This window comes from Mesoplodon bidens, assembly GCF_964165515.1.
Source record: "Mesoplodon bidens genome assembly, chromosome: 9".
NCBI classification, from domain to species: domain Eukaryota; kingdom Metazoa; phylum Chordata; class Mammalia; order Artiodactyla; family Ziphiidae; genus Mesoplodon; species Mesoplodon bidens.
The window spans coordinates 82,701,874-82,723,066 of NC_138166.1; the positions used below are offsets into that span (position 1 = coordinate 82,701,874).

General features: G+C 48.7%; 1 protein-coding gene across 2 annotated transcripts in view; it reads left to right on the forward strand.

The window, feature by feature from the left end:
• SND1 (staphylococcal nuclease and tudor domain containing 1) overlaps positions 1–21,193 on the forward strand; it is a 427,993-nt gene that overhangs the window by 329,828 nt on the left and 76,972 nt on the right. For both annotated transcript variants that reach the window (XM_081244332.1, XM_081244333.1), the window contains one exon: positions 501–610. In XM_081244332.1, the coding sequence (XP_081100458.1) occupies positions 501–610 (110 nt within the window). The remainder of the gene's footprint in view (positions 1–500; positions 611–21,193) is intronic.

Here is a 21,193-nt window from a genome sequence, read left to right on the forward strand (position 1 = left end):
CACCAAGTTAACACTTTAGAATTGGATGCGAAAGTCAGAGAGTAAAGAGAAAGTGGCCGGAATGGCTCTCAGGAGGCAGAATGGCTGGGGATATCAGTGTAATTTAGGTGAGAGAGCCATTTATGTAAGGGATGGTTAAAGCAGTGAGACTGTAGGCCCGTAAGGAGTGAGGAGTCCGAGTCCAAGATGAGGATTCATGCCGCCTGTTGGGGTATGTGTGTTTCCTGCATATCTTATTTAGAACTCCCCGGATGGTCTTAATAATTCCCAGATTCTGTGACTGGGATCCCCCCTTCGCCGTTGCTGCTGTGTTAGTGTTAGTTTTTCCCACCTCCGGCGAACTAAACGCCTCGCCTTCAACCACTGCCTCTGCCCTACCTCGTGTCACGGCATTCTGATCAAATGCCTGTCTCGTTACAAGGGTCAGGGGACCATCCCTGCTGGACACCAGGCCTAGTGGACCCCTTTTCATCACAAATTCTTCTTTTCTTCTGACACAGGCATCGAATGCCCCCGAGGAGCCCGGAACCTCCCAGGCTTGGTGCAGGAGGGAGAGCCGTTCAGTGAGGAAGCAACGCTTTTCACCAAGGAGCTGGTGCTGCAGCGAGAGGTAGGGCATCTTCCAGGGGCTTCTTGGATGAGGGGGGGGGAGAAAGTGGGGCTCACTCGCTCTGATGGCGGAGATCAGTCCGTCCCTTTTTCCGGTGCTCGGCCTTCCACGGCCATGATCCGTTCTGTGTCTGCCCACATCCCGTTCCCTGAGCCCTGCTTCACTGGCCAGCCGCCCTCCAATTGTTCCTCACCGTGGGCGGCCTGAGATGTGGGATGAACACCAGGCCGGCCCAGCCAGGATCCTAAGGCTGAGAGCTTAAGGCCTTGCAGTCTCCTCCTTGGCGAATTAGCTGAGCTGCCTGCCTCCAGCTGGATTTAGAAGCTTGACTAACCCTGTCAGGGGCCAATTTTCTTTGAACGTTTATTTGTATCTTTGAGTAATTGCGTTTTCTGTGGCGGGTTTTCTGACTTAATTTAATTGTATTTTTGTTTCTGCCTGTTGGGCTGACTCTTGCAGGCAGGAGTTAGGCTGCTCAGCTGCCATGGTGCCCATCTACCTGCTAATTTTTATCAAGTCATAGTCAACAGATCCATCTTCTTTCCAGGAGTATGCCAGTCACTCATCCTGCTAGGTGGGCACAAAAAAGGAACAGTGGGGAGTGTGCTGGGCTCAGGCTTAGGGTTTTAGATCTGCCTTTTTCTTTCTTTTTTTTTTTTTTTAACAAACCCATAGGGTACCTCCTGCTTTAATGCAATATCATAATACACACCGTGAAAAAGATTATGGGGGTTCTAGAGGTTATCTTGCTCATGAGTCTTTGTAGGTTTTTGGGAGCAGATGTGTGGTCTTCTTTGGGTTGCTAAGTGGTACAGATACCTGTTTATAAGCTTCCGCATCTCTCATTTTGATTTGAAACGTCAGTGAATATATTGGGGGGTGGTGCTTAATGCCCTTAATTGTCTCATCAGTCTCACATTCTGCTCTATTTTGTTTGTGGTCAGATGTATTTGTTTGTGAAGAAGCCATCCTTATGTTGGCATGCAAGGTGTCTTTCCCCTCCCCCCTGTTTTGTAACTCCACAACATAGGTTGAATTGTTATCAGTTAAAGATAGCTTCCCACTAGAGAAGTATTTCAAGAATCCAAACACTCCTGTTGTCTGTCAGTAGCTGTTGAAATTTTTTGACATTGCACAGGAATTAGGTCCAAGGCGCAGATATTTTAGAATTCCCCTCTGTAATATCCCCTTTGGATAATGAACTACAGAGCTGTTTCATGTTGGAATAAGCAGGTGAGTCCCCTCAACGTCGTGACTTAAAGACTTTACAGAGGAAGTAGGAACAGATGTTTTTTTGGTTTTGTTTGTTTTGTTTTTTGGGGGTTTTTTTTTGCGGTACGCGGGCCTCTCACTGGTGTGGCCTTTCCCGTTGCGGAGCACAGGCTCCGGATGCGCAGGCTCAGCGGCCATGGCTCACGGGCCCAGCCGCTCCGCGGCATGTGGGATCTTCCCGGACTGGGGCACAAACCCATGTCCCCTGCATCAGCAGGCGGACTCTCAACCACTGCGCCACCAGGGAAGCCCAGAAACAGATGTTTGTTGGTTGGTTGTGCTTTGGACAGGGGGAGGAAATCCCCTCACTGGACTGCCCAAGACGTGTGTTAGTGACATCCTCATCACTTACTCTCTGAGTCACCGTTCTGTTCGTTGCTCACCATACTCCTCTTCCTGTTGTTTCCCGTCTCCTAAAGCTTCTTTCCCTTTCTTTTTCAACTCTTGTTTCCCCAGCCACTTTTCTTCCTGATCATGTTTCTGGCCCGCTGGTGATATCCAAAAGCACAAGGGGGTCAAAGAGAATACTGACCACTGAAAGGAGTGAGTGGCCCAAAACTCTTTTACTCTCTCATGGTTATTATGACCTTACCTTTGTCTGTGTATTTGCTGATATTTGATTGTTGAAAAAGATAAAAAGTTTTCCTCATTTTCGTTGGTGCATCTGACATGTAAGTTTGCAGATCCTTAGTGTAATCCAAAGTTGGTATTGATCTTTCTTGGTTGTAATATCCCCATCTTTTGTAGCCGTGGGTTGGGGCCTCTTGATTGAGAACCTTACTACATTTTCTTAGCTGCTTGTATGATTACTTGGGCTGACTGTTTTGAAAGGTCTTTATCCAGAGGAAAGATGGGTATGGCCTAAAGAAAGGATAACTTGAGATTCTGACTAAAGGAACCAGTTACAGCCTACTCTCCCAGGCATTTTCCTTTATATAATATATGAAAACTCTTTTCTGAACGGTGTAGGAATGCAGAGAGGGTTTTGTTTTGTTATAGGTTTATTCACTTACTTCTACCTGTATAGTACCTTCATTTTTATTCCAGGGGTTGTCCTGGGGAGCGTTTCTCTTTGCCACCTTCCCCCCCCCACACCCCCCAAGGATCTAGAAAAGCCTGATGGATTGGTCCTCAGACCTAGAGGTCCTTCCCACCCTTAGGAGAAGGGCCACGGGGTTTCCTGGATGGCTGAGCAGGGGTCCGCAGCCTCACACCGAACACGCCTCTCACCTTCAGGGCAGCCTCCACTCCAGGAACTCCTCTGGGGCCGAGCTGCTGTCCTGTTGGCCGAAGTTGAGTGGGTTTTCTTACCTTGTGCCCGTTCCCTTGATAATCACATTTAGCTCAGTTAATCAGGTGTTGTGAAGATGTGACTGGCCTTGATCCTGCCCCACCCCTCCTTTAAATTCTTTTTTATTATCTTATTTTGGGGCCAGGATTTCTCTGCCCCCTGCCTGCTTTTCCCAGTCGCTGTAAGTCTGCACTCTTGTGTAGGAAAGGAGTTAGTAGCACATGGATCTCATGATTTCACAGCCCCTCCTGGGCCCCGTGTGTGATCCCACAGAGATATGGCCATTAAGTTGGACTCCAGAACCCATAGACTGAATTGAGAAGGATGTGAAGTAGGGGAGAGACTGTGTAATGACCACCACCCCTAGGTCAGCCCCTGCCGGGGAGCAGACAGAAAGCTGGGGTGTGGGGTACCTGGCCCTGAAAAGCGACTCCCTGTTTATGAGGTGGGTTGTCTTAGCTTTGGGCAGAGAGAGCAGGAATTGCTGCCTGTCTGCTTCTCAGTTTTGGGTGGAGACAGACTTGTAGTCTTTCTATCCCATATCCTCATGTGGAGCCTGTACCGTCTCACATGAGACTCCTCTCATTTCAGCTGGCCCCCATTATCTTGAGACCTGAGAGCCCTGCTTTCCTGGAATGTGTTTTTACGATGACACGAGTCAGGACGGAGCGCCTGACGTTTCTGGCCCTCACTCAGCTCGTTTTCCTGAGTGTCTCCCCTGCCACCTTTCATCACCTTTCTTCTTTTTCTCTGTTTTTCTCCATGGTCGTTCTCCTCAGCCACTGGTTCCTCTTGGCTTTTGTTCCTTTCCCTGAGTCGGGAGTCTGGAAGGACTGTTCAGGTCAGTGGTCTGGGTGTTCCGGTGGTGCCGCCAGCTTCAGGTCATGAACAGTAAGCTAGACACCATGTTGTTACCTGATTCTCTTTGTGACCTTGAAGGCCAAGGCAGCCAGGAAACTCTGAAAGGCCTTCAGCCGTTCTTCTCAGCCTCACTCAGCTGGTGTATAGCAGGGATGGGCAGACCCGGCCCACTGCCAGTTTTGTAAATAAAGCTTTATTGAAACACAGCCATACTAACCTTTTTATGTACTGTCTATGGCTCCTTTCATGTTATAACAGCAGAATTGAGCAGTTACAACAGGATATATGGTCTGCAATGGCTAAAAATATTTACTATGTTTTTATCAAAAATGTTTGCTGACCGTGCTGTACAGGTTTTGCCAAGTTGGGTTTAAATGGCTTGGTACAGCCCTGAAAATGAGTTTGTTCTCATGTCCCCGGCCTTTGAGGCCGGGCTACTTCTGGACCACACAACATGAGATCATTGTGTCCCACTGGACGGCATGTGCTTGGTGACACCCCCTTTGCCAGGCACACCCCCTCCCCCTATACAGCTGCCTCTTTCAGGCATTTCCCTGCCACACTGCCAAGGACAGGAAGATCTGGTGTAATTTCCCAGATGGGGAATTGTACCCGTTGCTAGCGTCTTCCCAGAAGTAGTGGTGAGAGAGAGCATTAGATAACCGGCTTAAAAGTGCAGGCTCCGAGGTTTTCACACTCCCGTTATCATGTGGTCCTGGGTAAGTGATTCTTTTCTGCAGTGGCATTCCTATCTAAAACATTGATCCAGCAATCCCAAGCCATCCTCTTCCTTTTGAGGCCCTTCCTGTGAATAAAACAGTCATTTGGGATCTCTCCACACCTTCGTTTCGGAAGGCCACCTAGCCAGCCCTCGCTCACTGACCCGCTGCTACCTCTACAGCTCCGTTGGGAAAACCTGCGCTTTTAGAGAGGGGGATGTAAAGTATTATTAAAGGAGATCAGTGCCGCAGTTGAACCCTCTTCACAATTCCAGGCTGTAGCGGGTGCAGGTCCCAGGGAGGGGCTGGGGGCTCATTTCCAGGGCCTTTCTCCGTGACCCCTTTGTCCTGAGATCTCCGAAACTGCCCTTTGCTGCTGCCTGGAAAATGACGTCCTCGTGCTGGACAGTGAGCCGAAAACTCTGGCTGCTGCCCTGACCTATTTCCCTTCTTCCTGCTGGCATCAAAAGGGAGGATGTCCCCCTGGGGAGCTCATTCTGCAGGCTGCAGTGGCCAGGGCTCAGTCCTGGATGCCCTCCCTCCCACTACCCGTGCTCTTTTAAAAACAAAAATGCATGAAAGCATTACAGGCAACTGTTGCCGTTTCAAGAGCAAGTATTTATGTTTCAGAGAAATATGGACTCAGCAGTGAATATTGGTATATATTTATGGAGGGGTTTGTGTGGGAAAGAATACTTAAATAAAAGGAAAGTGGTTCCTTCTCCTTTGTTTCAGCACCAAGTGTGCTGCATCTTGTCTGAAAAAGATAAACCGGTCTAAGCAGTTCACCACTGATGTAAATAGTGTTTTCCCCACGCCCTGTCTTTGCCCAGAGCACTGTGGTGTGTGCCCTCTCACCCTTCCTGCTCCTGTCTGTCTGTGCAGGCCCCCTCCCTGTCCAGGAGACGTGTGGGAGGTGGAACAGTAGCCACGTTACTCCTCCGGATCGAGGCGATGAGGATGGTTCGAGCCATGGGGAAATCCACCAGGGTGGAGGACACCCACAGCTCTCCAACTCTTGTCAGTGCCGTGCCCCTTGGTAGCCCTTGCTGAGCCGGGAATAATAACCCACTGGAAAAGCAAGCCAGCCGTCCAGCAATATTGCACTTACTTGTACAAAGACACCCTATTGTAGATTATCTCTACCACTTCCCAGGAAAGGGAAGGCAGTAAGGCCAGCTTTCTAAACAGCTCTTTTATCCCAGGAGGCGTTAAAGGCTATTTGGGGACTAAGACTTTTCTCACCTCCCCGCACATTCTTGACAGTTCATCACCCACCAGGGGTCTTTCAGTCTGTTTTTTCAATTAATTTAAGACTATTTTCTTTGACGGGGAAGTGGGGGGCTCAGGTAAAGACTCTCTGTCTTAATAGTGATCAGTCTTGTATAGCGTTTTCTAGTGCCAAAGTTCTTTCATATATAATATTTTGTTTTAATCTCACAGCAAACTTATAAGAAAAATATTACCCCAAGATTTACAGTTCTGGAAACTAAGATGCAGAGTGAACTGCCTCTATTCACAGAGCTTATTGTAGGACAAATGCTAAAACCCAAATGTCTGTATTCCCGATCGAGTGCTTTTTCTCCCCCAATCTTGCCAGTTTTGCTGTTAGAAGGTGGTCATTCTTTTTAGCCATGCTGTGTATTTCTCAACCCTCAAATGTCTGGAACTAATAAATTAGTAAAGGATCTCCCTGGAGGCCCAGCACTGACTGAGTGGTCAGTGCCACCGAGTCTGATTCTGGGGTCTCTCAAGACTGCAGAGGGGTCTGAGGAATTTGCTGTGACCCTGCCTCCCAAAATATCGACTCTCCTCTTGTCACAGTTCTTGTATCTTTTGACTGCCTGATTCCTGCTTCATCTGTTGCTTGGCGTTTGTGGGCCTTAATTTTTGTATGATTCCTCGCTAACCTGCCTTCATATAAGTTTCCTCATGTATATGCATATTTCTATTTCTCACCTTTCTTAAAAGAGAAATTTTGACTTAAGTGCATTGTTTATAAATACGTAACTCCCCGTTTCGTCTGGGATGAAGTTTAATCTCCTTAGTTTACATATATCCTTGATAACCTTTCAACTTCATGTATCACCACTACTCATTTCACAATCTGCACCTCATCAAAACTGACTTTATTATACTCAAGATTCTCCATACATAACATTCCATTCCATCTCTCCCACCCCTTGGGCCGGCTTAAGCTCTCCTCCCAGTATACCAACCACCCTCCTTCTTTGCTCTCTTATTCCCACCTGTCCTCCTCTCAGAAGCCCTCCCTGGATCTCTCAGGCCTGGTGAGATGGCCTTCTGTCAGTCCCCAAAGCTCCTTGTCTGTACAGACATCTGTCATGGACTGGCCAACGATGCTGAAGGGATCTGTCTGTATTGGTCTCCCCATTAGATTGTTGGCTCCTCAAGGTCAAGAAGCATGCTTTGGTCTTTGTTTTTCATATCTTACCTCGTGTGTAAGAGATACTCAATAAATGTTCATTAAATCGACTGATTGATTCCCTGTGACCTAATTCTGGAGATCGGGAAGAAGGCCTGTTCTTGTCTGTTACAGTTCTTCCGGAAAGCTCTCTAAGCTTAGCATTTGTGGGGCGGAGAGGGAGTCTCTGGAGTATAGAGGTTGGACACACAGCTGCTAATTTAGGAACTTCTCACTGAAAAATTCCATTACTCAGACCTGACTGTGTGCTTCCTATGGGACCCTGACCTCCCTGGGTCTCCTCATCTTACAGATGGGGTAATGAGATAATGGTATTTGAATGTTTTGTTTTGTTTTGTTTAATTCCAGTGTTCACAAAGAAAGTGTTAGTGTCCCTTCCCCACTCTCCTAATATAGGCTACTTGTCTCTTTCCCTCCCTGGTTGTTTTCCATCCTTTGCTTTTGTTGATCTAACTATTAAATGAGGTGAAGCATTTATTTTGAAGTTCAAATTCCTGTTCACTGATAGGTTGTAAGCACCACATGAATACCAGGCTGTTATCTGCTCACTTACAGCCCCTTCCTTTCTGGGCTCCTGGCCCTTGCCAGGTATCTCTAAAAGCTCTAGAAGGAGGGCCTTCAATTCCCATTCTAGTCCCATTCAGTGAAAGTGGCATCAGAGTGAGAATAGGTGAGGCTAAAATGAAGACTGTCACATTGTCCTTTCTTGCCCCTTCCCCTGGCTGCTGGTCTCCCTTATCGGCTTTTAAACTCCTTGGGAGCCAGTCACCGGTCTCTTCCCAAGCAAGCTCAGCAGCATACGCTGATGGGTGCCAGCAGTGTGCCGGCTCCAGTGGGATTCCTCTCTGCAAAGCTGCTGGCTCAGCTGGCTGTTGTCTGTTCCCCTATTCTTCAGCTTGGAACTTTCGTAGCTAGTCAAGCATAGAATTGCATCCATTCTTCTGAAATAGCTGCTGGGCCTAATCCTTCATTGGCTTGGCCAAGATCCTATTACCTGTAATTATGTCATACAGCCTGACTGGTAGAGGTTTGATAGGCCTCACTGCCCTCCAGAGGCTAGTGTTCGCATCCCGGGCTGGCTCTTGGGATTGTGGGCAGAATAAGGTTTAGGCCCACAAGAGATGTGGCCTCCTTAGGATATATAGGAAGGTCTCAAGAAAGTAATTCTATCTCAGGGAAGAAAATCCTTTTCAGCAGAGGGATTCTTCCTTTCCCTGGACAATGGGTCCCTACTATTGTAAACTCTTCCTTGACAGACTTCTGTATTTTTTCTGCCAGTTCAGTTTGGTTTTTCTTAATATTCCTTCCAGCACAAGGAAATTAGAGGTATAGTCTTTAGACCTGCCACACTCTGTTTCCTCCACAGGTGGAAGCCTTGGCAATGCTAAGGCAGTCCCTGGCACTGGTTTTTCCTTTCCATCTTTAGTTCTAACCCACATCAGTCCCAGAGTAAAGCTGTAAAAGGCTCAAACATGACTTCCTCTTGCATCTTTCTGCTATAATAGTCCATAGTACTTACTTTGAACTTCATCTAAATTGAGGCCTGGAAGCGAGTATAGTGGGCAGTGATTGCCGCTGGAGAATGCATTTACTGGTTTGCTAACAGATAATCACTACAAACGTAAGGTCGTAAAAAACCTTCAAACAGAGCCTTGCTAAGCAGAACCCCTGCCACCTATGGTATTCGATACTTTCTGCCTGTCTGACATAAAACGATGTTCTTTATGAGTCATCCCTGTGGAAGACGGCTATTGCCGGGCACATTCAGCCTCCTGGTCTACCTTCTGTAGAACTATGGAGAGCCTCTGACCCGGAACAAATGGAGAATTGCTATCAGGAGGTAAGAGACTGGTGGACTCCTCAGAAGTAAAGGTGCCTGCCGGGTGAGCTGGGTGCCATTTATTTTAATTTAGATATCTCTTACCTCTTCAATCACCCTGGATGTTCACTGCTTCTTAAACTTTGGTTAGGGTTCTCTTTTTTAAAAAGGCGGGGGGAGCTAACACTCTTAATATAATGACAGAGGGCTGAAGAAAAGGGACTCAGAATTTGTGTTTTTCGGATGAAATCCCTTGTTATGAAGTCTGTCCACTTCTTTCTGGAAGCCTAATCTGGAAATTAGTTCTGTTTTATTAATACCTTCCGACCAGCAGATCATATTTACTTTTCACACGCAAGGCGGCCTCATATAGACTGCCCACTCTGTTTCCAGAAGAGCTTCACCTCAGACCCCAACACACTGGCCCACGCCCATGTAGACTTGAGTGTGAGCTTTCATGCTGGCATGTTCAGGGGTCTTCAGGCCCCATGCCTCCCTGTTCTGTTTGTCCTAACTATTCCCAGACACGCCCACTGCCTGAACGTTAATAATTTCCCCTTGGAATTATATAATTCAACTGATACCATTTTAGCACACGACTCTTAATAAACAATAGCAGGGCTGCCTGAGCTGCCCGCAAAGAAAAGCGGACTGTAGATTGCATTTGCTCTCCAGGTAATACTAACATTCTGGTTTTTCACGTGTGACTCCCCCAGGGACACAAGCCTGACTGCACTGGTGGAAGAGCCAACCTTAACCCTGCCCTCTTGCCATTAGCATGCCCACTGCCTGTGTCTGTTGCCGGACTGGACGAGATCCTCTGGGTTCCAAACCTGGCTTCATAGATGAACTTCCCACTTGCCGCTCTACCCATGACAGTTTCTGGTCAGCTGAACTTAAATGGATTTTGAAAATGAAAGTGACCAATGGTCTGTTATGAAAAGCAGTGGTGTATGAAATAAGATGATGAGCAAGCTTGAGAATTAACAGCAAAGATCCCCTAACCTGGTCTGAACAGCATGTCTGCCTATTTAAGTACATCTTTCTCTTCCCGGCCACTTAACAAAGACTCTGTTAGTAATGTGTGCAGAGTCAGACCTGGGTTCTCATTCCAGGTTCACCATGTACTGTGTGACGTTGGACATGGTCCTTACCCTCTCTAAAACCAGGGCAATCTCAGTGCGTAATAGAATTCAGTATGAACGGTGCCCCTGGGGTTATGCAGTGCAGCCGACCTGCTAAACCTAAGTGCCTCACTTATAATGAGGGCACTTGCTCTATAGGGTTACTGTGGAGATAATGTATATATGTAACGTGCCCAGCACTGGTGCCCTCGTAGGTAGTAAACACTCAGTGAGCAACAGCTCACAGCATCATTTTTATTATGAATGAAAATTCTCTTGGATGTTAGCTAAAAGCTAGGATTGGAACTTCACCGAGGACAAACCTCCATAGCCAGAGCAGGCAGGGTGGGCTGGGCACAGGCCTGTGTGTTGGGAGCATTTAAGTGGAATCAGGGGTCAGCCAGTCTCTCTCCTACAAAGAAGATCAAAGTCAGGGTCTCTTTGCCGCTGCTTCTGCATCTTCCTGCACATTAGAACAGCTTCCTTCTAGGCAGGGTCACATTCAGTGGAAACACTAATGCTGAGAAGTCCTGAACCTACACACACAGCCTCTTCTAGACTTGACTGTGGACCACAGATAAGCCACCCATCACCAAAGAGGGGGAAGCCAGGACTCCATACATACCATGTGGACATCTAAGAAGGAGTGGCTGGAGTGTCTGTGCCATGCACTCCAACTGCCGTGGGGTATTTGGAGGATGGTCTGCCAACACCAGGGGCTCTCCCGTGCTGTCTCTGTACTGCACTCTGACCTACTCATTTCCCAGTGTCACTGGGACTTGAAAATGGGGGATACAGGGATGACTTATTTAGAGCCTGGCTGGTCCATGCTTCCGTATCCTCTGATGGTGTAGTGGTGGTCTTTTTTGTCTCCATACCACCTTACCATGACCACAGTAGTCTGATTGCCATTGAGTTTATCTTTGATCTGTTTTCAGTTGGAGGGCTGGAGGAGAGTGGAGTGCCAGGCAGGAGCTCTAAAGAAAGATCTAGGTGTTAGCCAGGATTAAAATGGATAAGAAAAGGACCCACGACAAACCCTTTGGGACACTCATTGCAGCAAGGACAAAAGCTATCCATTGAACCAGGAATGAAAGGTCGAATTGGAAGCTGCTTCACCGTGTGATTTTTCTTTCCAGGTTAGCATAATGCCTTCCTCTTCTCCCTTTCCCTTCTCTTGGTACACTGGAATTCTGTGTAATGGTCACCAGGAAAGGATCTTGGCATTGACTGTATATACCCAGACATGGAAGGTCATGCAAAGAAGACCAACAGGTCCGTCCTTCCCCAACCAGAGCCCTGCATACGCCACTGCACTTCAGAAGTCTCTCCAGAGCTTGCAGTGCTGGGATGCCGTTACCTCTCCAGTTAAATAAATCTAAAAGTACTGACCCAGGATTTTTATAGCAACACTGCAACCTTATATGAGGAGATGCAACAAATAGTCCATTACCACTGATTGGACATGGATTTTTGGCCTGGCCGCTTGCCACTTGGTAATTTTAGAATAGGGTCACTTTCGGAATTGGAAGATTCCTTGTAGGAGGATACTGGTATTTGCTAAATAGTCGTTGCTTATCTTCATGCCCTCTTATAGCTGCACTCTCGCTCCTGAGCGTGGGGCCGGTCTCTCTGTTTGCCTGGCAGAGACGGCCAGAGCTCATCCTTCATCAGTTTACAGGGCTGCAGACGTGGCCATTTCCAAACGCCCAGGGTGCACTTAACCACTTCCTCCTTCTAATCTCAGCACTTCCACTCTAAACACATCAGCAGCTTTATAACTTGCATTTTATTTTGCTCTGTGTTTTGGCCCTTCAGGTATTTGTGGGAGGAAGGTGGGGAGACTGGCGAACTGTGTTGTCATTGATTTCAGAATTACACAATCACACCCTGAGTCACTGTCCCTGGAGAATCATGCCAGGGCTCTCACTGCTTTCACACATGGCTTTTTATGGTTGGGTTCTGTTTTATATCTGACATGTGACTGCCTACCTTGGTTTCACCATCTGCAAAATGGGAGCACTCAGCCCTGTTCCACCTGGAGAATGCTGAAAGGCATGGTAGCGAGATCCCTGAGGAGCCCCTCGTCATTCCCACGTGTGTAGTAAAGGGTTGCCAGGCCCTAGATGACAAATAACCACCCACAGGCTGAGGGCACTGTGTGACCTGGAGAGGAAGCTCCGGTGAGACAGTTTTTTTCCTTATCTGCATCTGAATAGTTAGACCCAGTTGATGAAACAAGAGAATGTCGTTCCTGGACCCTGAGATCGGACCATTCTTTACCTCACTGAGCTAACCTTGGGTCATATTTCCCCTTTCCCTCTGCCATGCCATCTGTCTGTTACATTGCCTCTCACTTGACATGACTTTGGTTCTAATAAGCAGTACTTCGTAAACAGCAGCTGTCCCCGAGCACTGAAGAATTCTCTCGGTCTTCCTTAAGGCCAACTGCTTGGGCCACGTCCTGAGAATCAGACAGCACACGTATGTCTTTCTGTTATGGGTTGATAGGCCCGTCTGTGGTAATAGTGTGCCCTGTTTCCTGCTTCGCTGGGGAACACTGTATTTGCATATAACATCATCAAGCCTGTCTGCACATGATCCCAGGATTCAGATCCAACCTCTCACCTTTTGATCTTTTTGACATGTCTTTCAGTCCAGAGTGTTTCAAGGGTCAGGCTCGAACCCTGGAAGCCATTGTCTTTGTCAGTAGCAAGTCTGATGCAATAGTTTCACCTTTATCTGCTGCCTATCTAGTTTTTTGGGGTTTTTTTGCCAGTTGACGCAGGGGGTGGGGTGAGTACAGCGAAGCTAGAGATGACTCTGGAAGCATTTGGTTCTTGCTTCCCCATACAGAATTTTAGTCAGTTGTTGAGATAACCTAGCCAAACACCACTGAAGAATGGCAAAGTCAGAAATTCATGAGGCCTCGGAACCAGCAGCGCCTCTCAGTGTACAGGAGGAGAAGCCACATGGCTTCTGTCGAGCACAGGAGGCGCGGAGGGAGCCCCGAGGCTGCTCTCCATGGCAGCCCCGCCCGGGGTGAGGAAGGGCTCTAGTTGACACATTCCCACGTCCCCCGAGCATCCTTAACACCCCGTGACAGGAAGACCACCTCCAGGGAGGCCCCGCGTTCTCCCACTGCCCAGACTTCTTCTATCTGCCCTTCCTCTCTCACTTCTTCACCCTCCATCTTGTGTTTCTGTAATTTGTACAGTATCATTGAGAGGTGTTGAAGAGATCAATAGCAATTCACCTTTTCCCTTATTGATTAAAGCGGCAGCAAGGACAAATGGCAGGCAGTCCCCATTCATTCATCATGAGCGATCCATTTCCTACCAAGCCATCGGTGACCTCTCCCTCTGCCTGTTACTTTGCTGGTCTGCAACTTGGGCCACTCTTGTTTCTGGGCTGGTATAACGGGAATGAGAGAACCACTGGGCTCGGCTTGTATAACCAAAGCTGGGTAGGGAAGGAGACTGCGGGCAGTGAGCGGGAAGAGCCTGGGGAGGCTGTGCTTTGACTTGTGGCTTTATTTGAGGGGCTGGCCACGTGGGCTGTACTCTCAGGTAGAGGCGGCGTGGTGTGGCTGCCTCCCCCAACACTTTCCTCCCCCTGTTCTCCTAAAGTGCACAGCCTGCCTCTATTACACATTTTTCTACAGAATGTAAATTGAGTACACTGAGTGAAAAGCCCATGACCCCTGTGAACTGGCTGTTTTTTGCTGTCCGGGAGCCTTAACTTTGGCTCAGCCCGAGGGAATTAGTGGGGTGGGGAGTGGGGGAGGAAGGGTTCTTATGTTAGGAGGACTGTTTCCACCAGGGGTGAAGAATGGAGACAGTTCTTATCAGCTGCTTTCTTTCTCACCTTTAGAAACAAGCCCCAGAAGGGTGGGTGCATGTGTGCATGTGTGTGTGTGTTGTTCTGTTCTCCCTCGGTGGAAACACCCTCTGGCTCTCACTTGGGGAAGGTGATGGAGACCCCCTGCCCAGGCCCAGCCCCTTCATGACATTTCAGGCACCAAGCACTAAAGAGTTGGTTTTTAAAACCTGCGTCTCGAATGGCAAATATTATAACAGTCACTCACCTGGTGGGACACCAAGGATCTTTGAATCCCAGGGCACTTAAGAGGGAGGTTGGCCCTGACTGCAGAGGCAGCCCTTGGCTCACCCAGCCTCTTTTCCCCTTGTGTGTGGTGGTCTGAATTTTGTTGGTTCTCTAGCACGTACCTTTACACAGAAGCACCTGTTGTCCACCGTGCCCTGCAGGGTCGTTAAGCCCTCTCAGTCCCTCCACAGCATGAGCCAGTTCCAGAAACTCCAGTCAGTAGAGTTTTGACTGCGAAGCAGCAAATGTTTGGAGGGCCGCCCGGAAGCTGCCCCTGCTCCGTGACCTGCGCCACCCGGCAGAGGGAGCCACTTACCTGAGCGGGCACTTCCTGGGAGTCGCGGTTCCCAGAGCTGTGGTTGCCGTCAGGCGGCTTGCAGTCTTTCGTGTCAGCCCGAGCACAGGGCCAGGCTTCTGCAGAGGAGCACTGCCATTGCAGTCACGTATCCTGAGTGAGTGCCCAGTGGGTCAAGGTCACTATTTTGGATGCCCCTCTCCCAGTAGGGAGATTTCGCTAGAAACCCAGTGCCACTATGTCAGGTAGCTCTGCGGTCTGCAGGTGCCAGACCCGGAGAAGGCAGCCAGCTCTCTGTGAAGCTGGTTAATTACATGTGAAGCTGCCAGCAGGATGATTGTTCTTTTCCTATGGATCGTTAATAAACCATCCTGGCCTGCATAGATGGGGTGAGGGAAGTCTCTGACAATTCCATCACCTTCCTCGGCTTCATCAGACAGGTCTTCCTTTCCTCCCTTTCAGTCTAAAGCTTTCAAAATGGCTGGGGAGGAGGAGAGGAGGGAAAAGAAATTTCCACTTAATGCACGTGTTTTTCTCCTAAGCTGGAAAGTGGCCCCCTGCTTTCAGATCGTCTTGGCAGCCAGAGTACGGAGGGTTCAAGGCTTGCCATGGGTGGGAAGTGCTCGTGGCTCAGCTCTTAATATATTTGCAGCAAACTACAGAATGGGCCCTATTTGGAGACGAGGCAGCGAGTGCAGCAGGTGGCAAATAGTCCTGCTCCACTAGGGCCCTGGATGGGCACCATCTTCTTCCTTCAGCCAAGGCAGCCTCAGTTCCTGCTATGCCTGAGTACAGAAAGCACTTCTGGTTTTTTAGAAGCTTTTAGGCAAAGATTGGAGAAGGCAAAGCAAATAAAATATGGGAAACTCAGTCTAGTTAAAAACACTGCCCCGTCAAACAACCTAAAATAGAGCTTTTCCTTTGTCAGAAGAATTTAGAATAGAAATCTACATTTCTCCATAGAGCATTGAGTGCAAAAATAAAAAGGATTATAAATAGAAATAAGCATGACCCATTCAGCTTCCAAGGACTTGAGTGTACAGCCTTCTGAATACTGCCTTAGAGCATTTTATAGCTATGAGGCCTCTAGGCGTTATACTGTCCAATCCAAACGGTTCACAGTGGTTGAGAGCTGAGGCCAGAAGAAGGTAATCACTAGGGCACGTTCACACCGTAATTCATAGACCTGCCGTTCTCCATGCTCCCATTGTATTGCTCCGCTCTGCACCTCCCAGGCAAAAGCCACCGCCATCTGTCCATCCACTTGCAGTACAGGTGGCGATAACTGGAGACTGTGACATCGGTGGCGTGTAAAAGGGAGTCAGGTGAATGGGACAGGTGGACAGAAGCGGTAAGCAACGTGCGTTCTCTACGCTCCGTTGTGAGAAAAGAACGAGAAGCTAAGTCAGGAGGAAGTCCTCCGGGGCCTCTGCGTTCTGTAAGGGAGACTCGCTAGACAAGGGTGCCGAGAGAACGGCAAACAGGACAGGAAGGCCCGCCAGAGCGGGAGGAGGACAGGTGTCTGACCCACCTGGAATCGTCTTCTGCTTTTCCTGACATGTGAATCGTAGAAAAGCTGCTGTCTTTCTTGCCAAAAACTAAGCTTCACGAGAGCCCAGAAGAAGCAACCACGGAGTGCCAAGTCAAGGGTTTTTTCTTTTTCCCCTGTGTGCGTGTGCTAGGGGTGAGGAGGGTGGTTTACAGAATTGTTTGCTTCGCTTTTCTCACTGAGAGAGGGGTGTAGGGGTCAGATTTCCTGGCCGGATTGCCCTTGAGCTCCTTGCGGAGCTGGGATTGCCCCCCAGGCTTGAGCTCTGTGTTCTGGTCACGTTCAGCCCAGGCATAGGGTGGCCCCCCAGCCGCCCTCCCAGCATCCCGTGCTCTTAGACCTGCTCCCTCTACTGTCACAGGAGGCTGATCCGAAAGCCATGCCGTGGTATCAGGGTCTGGGCTTCACCTCCACCCTATAACTGAGGCAGGTTACCCATCTTTTTTTGTTTTGTTTTGTTTTGTTTTTGTTTATCTGTTCATCCGTTCACTGATAACTTGGGTTGTTTCCACCTTCTGACTATTGTGAATAATGCTTCTACGAATGTTGGTGAACAAGTATCTGGGTCCCAGCTTTCAGTTCTTTTGGGTAGGTAACTAGGAATGGAGTTGCTGGATCATATAGTAATTCTGTGTCTAACTTTCTGAGGAACCTCTAACCTGTTTTCCCTATAGCAGCTGCACCATTGTACATTCCCACAAGCAGTGCATGAGCATTCCAATTTCTTCACGTCCTCCCCAACACTTGTTATTTTCCCGTTTTTGTTTGGTTGTTTAAGTACAGCCATCTAGTGGGTGCGAAGTGGTGTCTCATTGTGGTTTGACTCGCGTTTCTCTAATGACGTTGAGCATCTTTTTATGTGCTTTTTGGTCATTTGCATATCTTCTTTAGAAAAATGTCTATTCAAATCCGTTGCCCTTTTTTTTTTTTTTTTTTTTTTTTTGCGGTACGCGGGCCTCTCACTGTTGTGGCCTCTCCCGTTGCGGAGCACAGGCTCCGGACGCACAGGCTCAGCGGCCATGGCTCACGGGCCCAGCCGCTCCACGGCATGTGGGATCTTCCCGGACCAGGGCACGAACCTGTGTCCCTTGCGTCGGCAGGCGGACTCTCAACCACTGCGCCACCAGGGAAGCCCGGTTACCCATCTTGTCAGCGGTGATGTCTGTCTGTCTGTCTTTCTTGGGATTGTCAAGTGGGGGAGGAACAGATTACATTTTCCAGCAATTTAACTTTATTAACTCTGACTTTTTTCCCCTTTTTCCAAAGCACAACTAAATGGAGCTAAACACACACACAAGGGCTATATTTGGTCCTGATGGTGCGATAGAGTAGGGAAGGCACAAACATAGAGGATTGTCTGCTACCTAGTAAACACAGGGAGGTGTCAGGGCTGGAGAATTCAATAGTAATAATAAGCATTTATATGGTGCAATGACAACTTTGATACAGGGCATAATTTTCTGGGGATTGCTATTAATTGTGCTTCTGCCTGCGAATGGCCCCCTGGTGAGGGCCTGTGAACACCACACAGAGTTAAGCTCTATTAAATATCAATTAAAACGGCATAAAATAGAAATGGAATAAAATATGCAAAGGTCAGAGTGGCTGTGAACATGCAGATGAGAGAGGGGAGAGAGGGGTTAGCGCCTGGTGAGCCTAGTACACTGGTGGATTCATGCTCCTAGTTGCTCTAAGCTTTTGAGTTTTCAGGTTTAGAAGGTTTGCAGGAGAGTGAGTAATGGTACCCTCCAGCTTCCCTCAGTTCAGTTCTTCCCCAAAAGGGTTTCAGAAACTACTCATTGTGGCCAGTAAGAAATGAGCAGACACAACCAGGCAATCTACCAGCGCTGTCCAATAGAACTTTCTGTGAGGATGGAAGTGTTCTTTACGTGTGCTGTCCAGTATTGTAGCGTCTAGCCACTTCTGGGTACTGTGTACTTGAAACGTGGTTAGTGCAACCAAGGCACAGAATCTTTAATGAAATTTAAATAGCCACGTGTGGCTACTGGCTACCATATTGGACAACGCCAGACATTTGCCCACACTGAGCACTCAGGAGATGTTCGATTGGCAGTCTTCTTCCTGAACCAATTTGTGCCTTCTCCCACACCTCACACTGTTTTTTTCAATACTTTTTTTTTTTGGACCCAGTCTTCCCATGCTTTTGACTTAAGCTTCCAAATTCTTTCATAAGGGTCACACGCGAGGCCAAGAGATGAGAAAGGAGAACACCACCTGCATCAAACCAGTCAGCCGTGGCCTTGGTCTTGCCCCCTTTTCTTCTGACAGCCCAGAGTCAAGCTAAAACCAGATGTTTCCCACTCTCCCAGGCAGAGAAGAAGGGAATGGCTTTGGACCTCTGGCTGAAGATCAGATCTATGGCACTGTCACTGTCCCCACTGAACATCTGATTCAGTTGCTGAATCTGACCCTTGAGTTCCCCAGAACCTGCAGGGATTACAAAATTCCCAGGTCATCCAGGGAACACTCACCTGAGGTCCCTGTGGCACCTGAACTGTGAAAATACCTTTTCCCATAGCTCTTTCAATACCTGTTGAATGCTTAGAATGAGTCCACTCATTGCAATGCCATAATATAGTGAAACAAAGCACGGGACTTGTAATCAAAAACCCCATGTTTAAGTCCTGGCTCCTCCATTTACTAAATCTGTGAACTTGACAAGAATCACTGTACCTCCCTGGGGCTTCATCTTCCCCCATAAAAATGACTCGGCTAGACTGAATGACCTCTGGGTGCTGAGAGGACCTAGAAAAGAGATCCAGAGAAAAGAGTACCTCATTGCCGTGAAGCCCTACGCCTCCACTCCGTTACCCCTTCAGGTGTCAAGCCTGCGTTTAAAGCACCCCTTTCCTGAGGCCACCGAGAGGCCTCACCTGTGTCTAATTACCACTGACTCACACTTGGACGTTGTCCAGCAGCACAGACACACCCTGAGCCAGAATGGGTGGCATGCCCCGTCCCCCCGCCAATTATTGTCATACTCCTGTGCATCTTGGGAAGTCGACAGCAGTCCCCGATGACTGTGGGTCATCCTCAGAGATGGTGTTTTAGCCTGCTGCAGAAGGCGGCAGGAGTTTCTTGGCTTAGGCAGTAGGTCCATAAAGAAAAGAAGGGTTTGGGAGTTGCCTGATGCGTGCCGACCGTCCTGGCTGGCAAGTTGCTCGCCAGCCCCCTCCTCCCAGCAGTCACTATTCGCTGCTTCAGGGATTGAAGCAGCTGCCCAGATCCCCTGTGGAGCCGCCAACACCGCACAGCTCACAAAGGGCCCTGTAGCATCTCTAACTGAGGAGCTGGTGAGCAGACGCCCTCAATAGAGGTATTTTTAGCTGCAGTGATACAGCCTCATCTTTTTGCAGGATGTGTAGGGCTTTTTTTTTTTTAATGAAATAAGTAAGATTGAAGACTGGGGTCCCAAACCCCAGCGCCCACACCCAAGAAGTTTTGGTGAACCCCACTCACCAGAGGCCTCATTAATCCTGCCTACAGCCAGGCGCTGAGGCTCAGAGTTGGCCCAGAATACCAGGCCGGAGAGACAGTGTGCACGGGGAGGAGGACCAGAAATAGAGCAGGCCTAATGCAGGCTGGCCAGCTGTGCGGTGCTGAGGGCCCTCTGGGCAGCTGGGAACAACTCTCCTTCCAAGCCTTTCAGACCTTGGATGGGTCTGAGGGACCAAGTGAGTGGGCCTCACAGTTAGGACAGCCCTGCCTTGAACGAGGGATTCCATTCTGTGGCTTGCTGACTTCCTAATGCTTCGTTTTCCTTCCCTTCATCCTGGTCTGGGACTCACCTTTTCCTTGCCTTTTTTTTTATTGTATACCATGTGATGGGGGGCTGTAGGACATTCGTGGAGCTTGTGTCAGACCCCATAGAGGAGTCCTGGGGTGACGAGGCAGTGGCTCTCAGCCCTGCCTGCACACTGGGATTGGGAGCTGCGGGAGGCTCTTAGGAAAGACCCTAATACCCGGGCCTCCCTGGCTTCATCAAGCACCAGATTTTTATTTTAAGTTCTCCAGACATATTAGATGATAGCAAGGAATAATTTTATTAATCGTGTTAGGTGTGATAGTGGCATTGTGGTTATGTAAGAAAATGGCTGTGTTTTTTAGAGATGCATTGCTGAAGTATGGAAGGGCAAAATGACATCATGTCTGGGCTCTGCTTTAAAATACTTCAGTAGAGCAGGGGGGATAGATGAACCAAATATGACGAGTTCAGTGATTGTTGAGCCTGGATGGTTGGTGTATGGGAGTTCATGACAATTCTCTATTTTCAGTGTTTCACATTTTTCAAATTGAAAGGTTTTTCTAATAATGAAAAAAAAGTTTTAATTAAAAAGCTCCCCAGGTGATTCTGATGCTCATCTCAGGTTGGGAAGCAGTGGTTTAAGAGATTAAATGTGGATCCCCACACCGTAGATCAGCTCTGATTTTGGATAACCTGAGACCTTTCAGGATGAGTTCCTACGAGCATCTGGACCCCAAACTCCTGGGTAGAGGAGGAGCAGGGTGGGCACAGAGAACAAAGCAGACCTGTGTCTGTAGTCAGAGTTCACAGTGGACAGCTGGACTGCTTTGCCTCTTGCACCCAGTGACCTCAGTGTCACCCAGCCCCGAGCGCTGTTGTGCCGTGTAGTTTGCCTGCCAGCGCTCCCACACTCCAGCCTGAGGGCCTTGCTCGCCACACAGGAGATAGAAGACAGCTGCACTGTGACACATGCCACGGGGGGTCCTGATTTCCTCCGTGTTCTACACTGTTCCTAGTGGGATTCCACTGAAGCGGGGGGTGGGGTCGGGGGGTCGGGGCTGAAACCTGCCCCTCCCCCCGCTCCCAGGAGCCCCCGCGTTCTCAGCTCTGCGTGCACTCAGCTCTGTGATGGCACTTTTGTGTCCTCAGTGTCTCTTCCAGCTCCCAAGCAGGATCTTGCTCTGGCTGCTCAGCAGGTGGGGCACATAGCAGCTTGCTGCAGCCGCACTAAATGGAGCTCGAGCTAGAAGCTTCCATGCTACGTTTACACAGCACAGCCTTGCTTAGGACCCTGGCTTAGCAGCTCTTCGTTCAGGGGGCTTTGCAGTTTACAC